The sequence below is a fragment of the Carex rostrata genome, chromosome 2, assembly GCF_964058835.1.
Source record: "Carex rostrata chromosome 2, lpCarRost1.2, whole genome shotgun sequence".
Taxonomy (NCBI): Eukaryota; Viridiplantae; Streptophyta; class Magnoliopsida; order Poales; family Cyperaceae; genus Carex; species Carex rostrata.
In genome coordinates this window covers 10,932,408-10,944,713 of record NC_135919.1, presented here as the reverse complement: position 1 = coordinate 10,944,713, position 12,306 = coordinate 10,932,408, and the positions used below count along the sequence as shown (strand labels likewise).

Genomic DNA, 12,306 nt, shown 5'->3' with positions numbered 1-12,306 from the left:
GCTCTCTATCTAAAGCAGTAAATCAACATATTCCTCGTTTATTTTACACAAAATATTGCAAGTTTTTTATGGACAAATAAAACAAGAAATATGAAACAAAATATTGCAAGTTTATTTTAAATTTTTTCACACCGTATCCATTCCATTATTGACCTTGTTTGTTTATTATAATGATTCAAATTGTTTATTTGTTTACCGTCGCAGACACCAAATAGGCAGGAGATATGGGCCTAACCGTGAAATAGGTAATAGTTGAAAACCTTGATGTTGCATGGTATTATAAAATTGAGGAAAGATTATTCGACAATGAGTATTTTGCTAATTTTGATAATGATATTATAAGATAAATAAAATTAAAAATTGAAAAGTAAATTTATAGTTATGTTTATTAAACCTATAGATAACCTAATAATTGTTTCACATGCAATTTTAGTATTATTTGATTATAAATTTGAATTAACATAATGTACAGTAAAACATCTACCGAACCACGTCAATATTTTTATATATTACGGACCCAACCACGCAATATATGAATAAATATATATCGTACTTACAATGTCACATTTTAAATTAAAATTTTTATTTTAAATATTGTCAAGATCGTCAAACAAAAATATTGTCCAGCTTTATTTTATGGGTTGGGAACTTGGGAATCAATGATAACATATTAACTTAACATTTTTTATTATATTTTTTTCAAAATAACAAGAAAAACTCATCGACATGTTGTTATTTTATAAATAACTTTTGTATGAAATTTCAAGTAATATTTAATATTTCATAAAATATTCGTTAAATATAAATCATTATAAATTTCAACTCGTATAATGAATAGTAAAACTTCCGAGCAATTCGTATAATGTATAATATTGTCAAGATCGTCAAACAAAAATATTGTCCAGCTTTATTTTAACAAATAACATTTGATTTAAAATCAATGAAGGAATGCCACTCCCATTTGATTTAAAACAAAAAAAAGAATTAATTATTAATCTAGATATGATATATATTATAATTTGTTTCTTAAAAAAATACTACGCTAGTCTTTTTTTAGTTATTAATATATATTTTTATATTAAATAATTATAAAGAATGGTATTATCATTTTATTGGGTATTTATACGGGTATCAGATCGGATTCAGTTATGAATCAAATAACTAAATCAATTTCACATTCTATCTTTTTTTTGAAGGTTAGTGGCTGATAGCCTACTAACAATTGTATAAATAAGAAAAATATTTACATTGTACCGGGGGTACCCGGCTTACCCCATGATACATTATGTCACTCTAGATACTAAAGAGCACTGACAGCCAAACAGTAAACAGCCTATCTATTTCTCTTGGACTTTTCTCTTCTATGTTAAGTCTCGCAAAGCTAGCAATTGAGAGTCCATTGTTGTATTTCGAGTACCATTTCATTGATTAAGAATGCCACTGTTCTCTCCTTTTGCGAAAATACTCTTCTATTTCTCTCCCGCCACAAAGCCCATATTCCCGCCGCCCAAACCACGTCCCACCTTTGCCGGTCCAGAGCTGCCAGTCTGTGTCTGTGGTCCCACCAGATCCACTGTAGCGGCTTGTTTGAGTTGATTGGTATGACCAGATTGCAATGTGCCCGTAAGCCTCTCCAGAAGGAAGAAGCATAGGGACAATGCCACAACAAATGATCTCTATCCTCTAGCAAATTTCCCCTGCAGAGTGCACAGCCTTGTGTGACCAGGCAACCTTGCACGTGCAGTACCTGTTGAGTGAGCAGCTTGTTGTGTATGGCTAGCCAGACAAAGATTCTGACCTTCGTCGGTATTCTGAATTTCCAAATGTTCTTCCAAAATGGACACATTATCTCGGTACGGTGTACCATGGCATATGCCGATTTGGTGGTGAAGATAGCAGTAGCCGTCCATCTCCATGTTAGAGTGGATGTCAGTGGGTCATTGACTGTTGAAGCCCCATAAAAAGGTTGTAATGCCGCAAGTGATTTAATGAAGAAGGATCCATTGGTGAGCAGAGGTAGCTGGTCGAGGCGGCTCACCCCATATAGTTTCATGACGGTTGTCGCCCAATAACTATATGTATCATATTCCAATTTCCACAGCCACTTTGTTAACAAGGCACCATTTTGTGTGGGGATGTGTATAATTCCCAGGCCCCCATTCTCTCTAAGGAGACAAACACTTTCCCAATTAGCCAAGCAATTTATGCCCCTACAAATCTCATTACCTTTCCAAAGGAACGAGCGCCTTAGGCGGTCAATATGCTTTACCACCCACTGTGGTAATTCCATTACCTGCATGAAGTGAAGAGGCATAGCTGACATAACCGCCTTGATTAGGGTCAATCTTCCACCATATGACAACAAATTTGCTTTCCAACCCGCCATCTTGTTTTGCACCGCAAAGATTAGTGCTTGATATTGATCTCTCGTAGGTTTCCCAACTGTGAGTGGGATTCCCAAGTATCTAGCCGGTAGAGAAGAACGGTTGCATGCCAGAATGGCCGCCACCCTTGGTATGAGATTTGCGGGTATAGCAATGGGCACAAAAGAGCTATTCGAATGATTTATCTTGAGACCCGTCAAGTTCTCATATAACTTTAAGATAAGAATTATTACCTTTAGAGTGGTTGGATGAGCCTCTGCAATGATGATGGTATCATCAGCAAACTGAATCGGCTGCGGAGAGATATGGATGGCCGGGTGCATGAGCATTACCGAGTTCTTCATAAAGCGTGTTAAGGTGTCAACAACTATGATGAAAAGCATCGGTGAGAGAGAGCAGCCCTGTCGAAGGCCTCTTTTGTGCATAAAGAATGGTGACAAAGAGCCATTGATACCTACCGTTGATGCCGAAGATTGTAGCGTATTAAGAACAGCCGAGGTCCAAATTGGTGGGAATCCACGCTCTATTAATAGGTTAATTAGGAAACACCAATCAACAGAGTCAAATGTTTTTTCAAAATCGACCTTGAACAATATCGATGGTATTTTCCTCCTCGTGCAGTAACATAGATACTCTCTGGCTACCACAAAGGACTCCATCATCGATCTTCCTTGCACAAACGCTATTTGGTTGTTCTCAACGAGGTTACCGAGTACCGGTTGCAGTCTAATAGCTAGGATCTTGGTGAATAACTTAGCTGCCGTGTTGATAACACTAATTGGTCGGAAGTCCGTGGCCCGTATGGACACACTTTTCTTTGGAATTAGTGTGATCTGAGCCTTATTCATGCATTTGACACTTTTCCTAAAATCATGAAACTGCTGCATGAGTTCCATGAGATCATCTCTTACGATGTCCCAGAATTTCTGATAGAACTCCACCGAGATTCCATCGGGTCCACTTGCCCGATCCTTTGGCATGAGGTTTAGAGCGTGTCTAATCTCATCTAGCGTGATCGGTTCATCCAGCATTTTCAGTTGTTCTGTAAGATTGGGCCCCACCCTACCTGAGATATCGAAAGGTGTGGTTACCTCTCTTACGGAGCCAAGCGAACTCTTAAAGTGCTGAAGAAATGCATTATGAATCTGATCCTGTTGAATCGGCTGGCCATTTTCATCTTCCATGTAGCTGATTGAATTTTGATTTTTCTTTGCATTCGCAATGGCATGGAAATACTTTGTATTGTTGTCACCCAGTTTCAACCACCTGCAACCCGACCTCTGTTTCCATTTAATCTCTTTTAACCTTGCCAATTCAAAATTCACATTCTATCTATTACAATATCGGTTCCGGTTCAGATTCGAATCAGATATTAAATTATTAATTTTGTAATTGTACCTATAATTTAATTGATTATATTTGTTAAACCATATCCTATCTAAATTAATTGAATCTATCAGTTTCGATTCGATTTCGGATAAAAGTAACACCTCTTAAGTACAACAAGTGACTTAAGTCACAGCATCACTAATCACTGAAATTTTTATTAATAGGAAATATATTAAAAAAATATTGAGATTAGAGAACGTTTTTGCGTTTTATCGAAATATAGGGAAACCATTATGGCTTATCACGGCCAGGATTAGCAATACTAATCACCGCACTTATTAATTAACTAAAAATTTTTTTCTGACCGTGATTGATAATCACGGCCAGGCATGCATGCTATATTAAAAACAAAACAAAAAACTCAGATCTCATTCTACATGGTCAGATATTGCGCTGGATTTGAATTATGGGCCTCTGGCCGTGATTGATAATCACAGCCAGGATTTAAATTTTTTTTTTCAAGTGCGGTGATTAGTGTCGCTAATTCTGGCTGTGATAAGCCATAACGGCCAGAGGCCGTGATAAACTATAATAGTTTCCCTATATCTCGATAAAACGCAAAAGCATTCTCTAATCTCGATATTTTTTTAATATATTTCTTATTAATAGAAATTTCGGTCACTAATCAGGGCATGGCACGAATTTTCATTCCTACGTGAAAGCCGCAAATTTGTCCAGATATTGTTAGTTTCTACAACGTATATGGTGTCTCACTCAAAAATCAAAATCCCTTGTGATGTCCGGTAAGAAATAATGACTATATTTAATTACAACATATCTTTTTTCTTTTTATTTTTCTGCAAATGAACTTTGAAGTTGCTTAATGTTACTATTTTGTTGCAGAGTAGCCGTAAAAGGAGCAGTAGTTTTGTCAAACATGTTGCGGGCACATACTAATATTCATTCAAATGAAGAAATATGAAATACAGAAAACCATCGCAATAAACAATTGAACACAAAAAATAAAAGAAAGATATAAGATTTTTATGTATAAATTCTCATATGAGAAAACTACGGAAGCACAAAATTACTAACTTTTTTACAATCACAAGATATTAACAAACCAAAAACATTTTTTTTTTCACATTATCTTACTATATCATACACTAATTTGAATTTTTTTAATATATTTTGTAAATTGATACAAGAAAGCAAAATCTTTGAAAGAACGACTTGGAAGAAGAAGGCTTAGCCCAGTACCCACCCACTCTCTCTCTCTCTCTCTCTCTGTTTTTTGTTAAATTTTGACAGCGGCTGTCAAGATTGATATATTATTAATATTGTACAAACGTTCTTACATCATGTGCACAGTCTTTTACTTTCTTTTTCCTTTTTTCTTTTTTTTTTGAGGAAAAACCCTTAGACATATTTATTGAAATATAAGTTCAGTTACATAGTTGCCACTCAAAAATTACAGTGCAATATAAAAAACTTCTACCTAGTACAGAAAGAAAGAAAGTACAAACTGATCCTAATTTACCAGTAAGCTAAAAGATGAGAATTTGAAGAAAATACTTAGCTATTTTAGAGAAGAGATAAATTACTGAAAAATTACTAAAAAACAGTGGCATGTAGCTATGAGCCTGTGACCCTACTGAGTATTTTGAGCTTCCTTTCTGTGCTTCTACTGTCTTTCAATGACGAAGTAAACATTGTTTAGCTCCATTCCGATTTGGAATTCCCTTGTGAAATTCATGCCATTGCGGTCCTCATATGCACACCTCATTCGTCTTGCCCAGTTTGCCAATAAGTGAGGCTCCTTCATGGCTTCCCTATACGCATGGCGTATCATTATCGGTCTTTCCTGTAGACGCCGTATATGCAGAGTCTTTTACTGGTAATACATCAATGCCCACTCTCTCTCTCTCTCTCTCTCAATTTCCTTTTCTATTCGGAAATAATTTCCATGAAGGGTTCAATGGGCCAAAGCCCATATTTGATTTAGGCTTCACGTATCAACACTGTTGTGGTGGGGTCCATTGATAACGTGAATGGATTTAAACCTAAATGGCTAAATGAATCGAAATTTTGATCGAAGGCTCACTTTCACAATTTTCGACCTAAATGTCTCGATTTATTTATATTCATTATGCTAAATTGCAAAATGGAGAGGGTATCTCTATCTGATTTTGGGTACTACCAAGGCAAACCCAATTTGAAATTTTTCATAACTTATCTGTTTAGATTGATTAGCAAACTTGAGAAGCATAACTTACCTGTTCGGGTTGATTACCGGACTTGAGAAACTGATGACATAAATTTCAATGATACCAAGGCAAATTCACCTTTTATTTTTATTTTTTACTATAGATGAATTAACTGTGATCATTTTATACATTGTTACACATATTTGGGGCCAGATTGAAAAATATAAGGTGGGCTGGTACTACTGTATAATGTGCAGTGTTTTTAAATAGAAGGGCCCGCATATTGAGCGGGTTCCTTACTAGTTTTGAGTATATGCACGAACATTCCCCTAGCCTAATCCATGTGGCGTCTCCTGCTTAAATTCTTCTTTCCCTTTTGTTCTTTTTGGGCTACATAAGTATATAACCCACACGTCTCTGTGCTAAACTTCATTTTTCTGTTAATAGATAAGTATATACATTATTCAATTAATAGAACAAGTAAGTCCTGAAACATCTGAACCTTCTCACTGAATTTTTTATACTTCAATTTAAACTCAAGTACGAATTCTGATCGGATGGTCCGAATTTAAACTCCAACGGTAAGGTAATGCAGAGGATCCGAACTCTGCTACGGGCTTGGTTATTATGCAATGACTAGGGCTGTTCAGCACAATGGGTGGGATTGAATTTTAAATGAGGTTAATGAGTACTTGTTCGGTAAAATCGGATTAAGAGAAAGTGTTAAAGAGACTTAATTCAATAGAATTGGTACCTTAAGAATCCGGACAAAAGGAGCTAAGAAAATTTAATTAAATTTTAGTTCCGATCAAGAAGAAGTTCGGTGAGATTAAGGAGCTAAGAAATTTAAAGGAATTTAAAGACCCATAAGTAGAGCTTGCCGAACACCAAAAACTATTCTCTTTGAAATTGTACTTGACGGCTCGATCAATGTCATGATTAATTTGCGTTAAATCAAAATTGAAATAAAAATGAGATTAAAATTGTTCAAATTGGAATATTTGTCTTTCAAATATATTCAAATGAGATTGAAATTTAAAGGCAAATTTATAGATTAGTTATTCATCATATACATAGTATAACAATCAAATATCGTACAGGTTGAATATTGTTTTATTATGCACAAAAAAAAAATATTAATTACAAATTGTTCAACAATTTATGCAAATATTTTTTATAAACACTATATATAAATCATATATATAATAATCATAATGTTGGATTTTTTTTAACATATATGAAAATGGAACCCCAAAAAAATTGCTACAGTATGGACGTTATGGACCATAATGTCCATATTGTAGCAATTTTTTTTACGGTGCTAGAGATAAAATTGAAATTTGACGGGTTGTTATGGTTTATAATATCCGAAAGACGTTAAATACCATAATGGTTTTCTTAAATTTCAAATTCATGTGAAACTGTTCCCATTGTCGTTAGTTTTTATTTTATTTTCTTATTAATAAAAAATCGGAAACCTGAAATGCACGAGTGTGGTATAGACTCTTCGACTACAATAGCCTTTTTTTTTTTTTTTTTTTCTTTGCTCCATGTTTGTAGTGTTAGATTTAAATTGTGTGGCAGCTGTATATAAATCAGATACCCGAAAGACAGTAACATGTCTGGCAGTCTGGCTTCTTAAAGATAATGTACCAGTTGGGTTGACACACACACACACATCCATGCTAAATTATTACTCTATTTGTTTACATCAATATACACTAAACATTGGTACTCGTTGCCTAATCATATGTCACATTCATTCGGTACTATAATGAGAAAAAGGTTCATGATTAACCTTGAGATCCATACCTTTACCATCCATCTGTTAGCTTTCTATTTCTCACACCTAACAATACATCATTATATTATTCGATTCTATGTACAGCAACTTTAATTCTTTTCACATGTATGCACATGCTCAATTAAGACTAAACAAACTCGAGCGAGTCTGATTCTATCTCTAACTTGATTTGTCTGTATATCTAATTGCATCGAGCTTAAGCTGAAAATTAATCAAGCTTACTTGTTCGAACAAATCAAGCTAAGTGCAATCAATTCAGAACCCAAACATTCATTCAAATCAAACAAGAAATGAGTGTTTACAGGAGTACTTGAGACTAATATCCTAGAACACTGGTAGAAATAAATAAACGCAAGTTTCATCATGTATGTATGTACATCAGCCTATACATTATTACAGACTGATTGTATTGAACTCTTCTACCAAATGGAATCCACCAATCAAACAATTTGAATCCTACGTATACTAAAACTTCTATTTGAATCTAAAACAATCTGTTCCTATCCTTGGTTTCCTCCTTATATACATCTTCAAACATCTGATTAAATTTATACAAAGGAGAGTTAAGAGCTGAAAAGGTCCATTCCTGACCAAATGCCTCTATTGGAGCGGGCCCAACTGCACCAGACTCGAAATTCGCATGAGAGGTTTGCAAATCATCTAATTTCAAGTCGGGAAACCACTGATTATCCTCTTTTATCCTGGGCGCAGTATGGTTGCCTCCCATAGATTGCAATTCACCAAAGCATGTCTGCGCGGCTTGTAATTGATTGGTCGGATAAGCTGCAAAACGAGCCATGCTTTCATAGTCAGGGAAGGTGTGGTCTACCATGTTATCTATCCCTGACTCATGAAAGCTCTCTGTTTCTCCATAGGAGTCACCTGGTTCACTGAAGGATCCCTCATTAGTGCCTGTTGCTACATTCTCAGTTGGCAGATATATCTTCTGACTTTGGTTCTTGTCCCAACTATTCTTTTTGTTGTATAGGCGGCACAAGACCCACTCATCCAACTGCAGTAGATAAAAATCCCAATGTTAGCTTGTCATTTTATTTATTTTATTTCTCAAAAATAATTTGCACAGATGCTTATTTCATCAAACTACTGTTGTCATAGTTCATTTAATCAATAGTCTTATACAAGTAAATTTCAAAATTGAATACAATAAATACAAAATTCAGTATTATACATACCCTTTGGCTTCCTTTCTTGCTTGGGGATCGATGATCAATTGCCAAACGGTATTCATGCATGATCCAGTCGGTTTTGATTCCCCTTGGTGCCTTCCCGGCATAAAACACCAGTGCCTTTTTTATGCCGAGCGGTTTGGTAGTCCCTTTAGGTACAAGAGGCTTGTCGGCACCAGTAGCCTTCCAATAGCCTTGCCCGGCTGCTCTGTTTGGCCTTGATCCATTTGGGTACTTACGGTCACGAGGTGTGAAGAAGTACCACTCTTTCTGCCCAAACAATGCTTTCTCTGCTCATAACAATTAACTTGTTAGTGAACAAGAAATTTAAGAATTTTGGAAACTGCTAATATAAAATTGTTTTTCCTAATACCAATCTCAGTAAGATGTCTAACAAGTCAATTAAAAAAATTACAATTTGTAAAAACAAATATTTTTTTTTTTGAAATAAATCAACTATTTTTTTTAAGATGTAACTGATGATGATAAAATCTGACTCCAATATTAGTAAAAAGGAATTTATCATTTATGTAACTTGCTTTTCTTTAAAAAGGATATGAATCTTGCTCCCATTACAAAATTTATTTTATTTAGGTGAAATGGATACCAAATAAAAGACCAGAACTATTAATGGAAATTAAAACACATCTAAATTAGAATCTTAGGAGAAATAAATATTATATATATAGTAAAATCCAAAATTTTATTTTTACCATCTTAATAACAAAAATAAACCAAATAACCCTATTTTTCACATAATTCGACATTTACCCCGTCCGCCATTTCAATCGGCGACCCAAAACTGGTTGGTTGCCAATTCAAATGGCAGACCAGATATTGAGTCGCCAATTGAATTGATGGACCCTATTTTTGTGGTTCCCAGTTTTATACATCCCATTTTAATTTAATGGCAGACTAATTGAATTGGTGGACCCACATATTTCAAATGACATATTTATCTAGTTCAATGCATTGATTTCATGGGAACTATAGCAATAATTTACCATCAATTTTATTAGAATATATAGCAAAATTTTTTAAAAAGTTTACATAAATAAAACTGAAATTACATTAATAACGTACCAGCATATTAAGTTATGCAATTAAAATCATGTATTCATCAATCAAATGCAAATGAATGTAATATATAAGTTTCTCAAATATATTTTAAGTTACATTAGTCCTAAATAATACTTGTACAATATAAGTATAAAATTAAATATCGAACCTGGCAAATCCCACGGGTTGAACTTGTACAAATCAACATCAGCAATGATCGGCACGGGAAGCATCTGGCCACCGATCTTGCGGCACAAGTAGTGCAGCACCAGCTCCTCATCAGTCGGATGAAACCTGAATCCTGGAGGTAAGTTCAGCTCCGCTTCCGCATCTCTTCTCGCCATGGCCTTATCTCTGGAACTCTCTCTTCTCCCCAGTCCAAATTCAAACTCTGTGGAACTCTCTCTTCTCTCTTCTTCGATCCTCGTATGAATGCTAGCTTTTCTCTTTCTACCTTATCGGATGCGGTCGGGGTTATATACGGATATAAAAGGAGGGGAGGTGGGCCGAACCGATTTGAAGCGGGTTCGCTCGAAGTTTCGGCGTGGAAAAGAGTTGGACCTTTTGAAATGGACCCCCCAGCCAACGGAGAATAGTAGTAAGACTTGTGCGGGGCGGCGGTGTTTTATTAGCACACTGTAAATGTGTAATAACACTAATTTAGTCTTATTCGTGTAATTGTCTTTGGAAGATTTTACACCTGTACGGCCTTGAATAAGATAGCTTTCAACATTTTCGGAACAATCATATGTTGACACATGTTCATTAATTCGGAACAGATTGAAATCAATAAATAATTAGTTTTCTTATTCTCAACCGATGTGAAAGTTATATCTACTTCAAGCGGAGCCAATTGAATCAGGAATGGACACTTGTCCAACTCCGACTAAAAATATATCAAAAATATATTTTTCTTGTTTTGTCTTTTTAAAAAAATATATAAAATATACTTAATATATATTTTTGTTATTCTTAAATAAATTATAAAAATATACATAATATTTAAAATAACTATAAAATAATATTTTGTCTAATTTTTTTATCTCAATTAATTATTCTGACTACGCCGCTAATTTTATCCGATAAAGTAAATTATGAGCGGGGAGCTCACACATGTAATATTTTGTGAACAGATAAGTGTCTCGACAAAGATTGTTGGTGTGACTTGCTGTCCGGATAATGGCGGATCAAATAATTTGTTTTTCTTTAATTTTATTGCTGCTGCCTGCCACATTGAATAAAATCTGGAATCACGAGACTAATTTAATTCGACATGTGCGCAGTCGGGAGAAACATTGAACCTATCCTGCTATCCATGCTAGCAAGGACCATACATTTATTTTTACTAAAGTAGCGCTGTCGTGGTAGCTTTAAGAGCTTATGAAAATGTGAGGTAAGTGCCGACGTTTGAGTACTAGGGTTTTTTGTTTTTATTCCAAATTCCAGTGATAATGGAATTATTCGATTTACTTATCACTCATGTTGAGGTAGTTTTCACTTTTTAAAATATAAGGATAGTTAAATTAATCACAAAAACATGTATTTGAGCATTTTCACTTTTGGGATCAAAGCATTGTTGGATTTGTTAGATAAATATTATGTATTGTCTTAATCTTTTGTCTTTTCATTAGATATACGGAAGTAGGTTGGGGGTGGCGGTGTGAATGGCATCCTTTTAGCCGTTTATTCGATCCATACTGTATTTGATAAAATGGATATTGATAAGATTTTTTTTTTCGTAAATTTATCGGTATGGATAAAGATTTTTTTTGTTATTTAAATGGATAAAACTTATTATGTATCTTTTTACATAATCGGATAATTATAAAATAAATAAAATTATATATTATATATATTAATGAGCAATGAATTATAATTTTTCAACTACTCTAGATAATTGTATTATATTTAATTAACCATTAAAACATGTAAAAAAATTACAGTAAATTTCAAAAAAGTTTAGACCTTTAAAATACGTACATATGTATGAAATGAATGTGTTTTAATATTTTATTTAGGAAATAATCAAAATAATTATTATATTAGCATTACTTGTTATTTATCCGCTACCGTTTTGTTATCCGACAACTATAAAAAGATAATCGTAAGGTACATATAAGATAATTTGTAGCAGATAAAAATAAAGTACGGATAAGAATTATTTATAACTAATACGAGTATGAAAATACCTCCATCCGATCTTTATTGTACCCGTTGACACCCCTAGTTGGGATGAATGCATACTAAGTTATTAAAACTTTTTAATTTTGTCCTTTAAAATTTTAATTTGTATAAAAAATTATACTATTTAATATACTTCATAAAATAAAATTATA

The 12,306-nt window shown here is 34.1% G+C and overlaps 1 protein-coding gene across 1 annotated transcript; it reads right to left on the bottom strand.

Annotated features, from left to right (window-relative positions):
• Positions 1–8,068: 8,068 nt before the first annotated feature.
• On the bottom strand, positions 8,069–10,422 carry LOC144574390 (NAC domain-containing protein 68-like). Its single transcript, XM_078324351.1, has 3 exons — positions 10,140–10,422; positions 8,918–9,201; positions 8,069–8,736 (listed from the first exon to the last, which is right to left on the bottom strand). The coding sequence occupies exons 1-3, from the start codon at positions 10,312–10,314 to the stop codon at positions 8,209–8,211; spliced, it is 987 nt and encodes a 328-aa protein (XP_078180477.1). The 5' UTR covers positions 10,315–10,422; the 3' UTR covers positions 8,069–8,208.
• Between the last annotated feature and the right edge of the window lie 1,884 nt (positions 10,423–12,306).

Bases quoted from the DNA above. Each gene is read 5' to 3' on its own strand.
- LOC144574390 (XM_078324351.1), bottom strand. From the start codon at position 10,314: ATGGCGAGAAGAGATGCGGAAGCGGAGCTGAACTTACCTCCAGGATTC. The intron at 9,202-10,139 runs GTTCGATATTTA...TGTTATGAGCAG, and splicing joins CAACCCGTGGGATTTGCCAG to AGAAAGCATTGTTTGGGCAG. The intron at 8,737-8,917 runs GTATGTATAATA...TATCTACTGCAG, and splicing joins GCAAGAAAGGAAGCCAAAGG to TTGGATGAGTGGGTCTTGTG.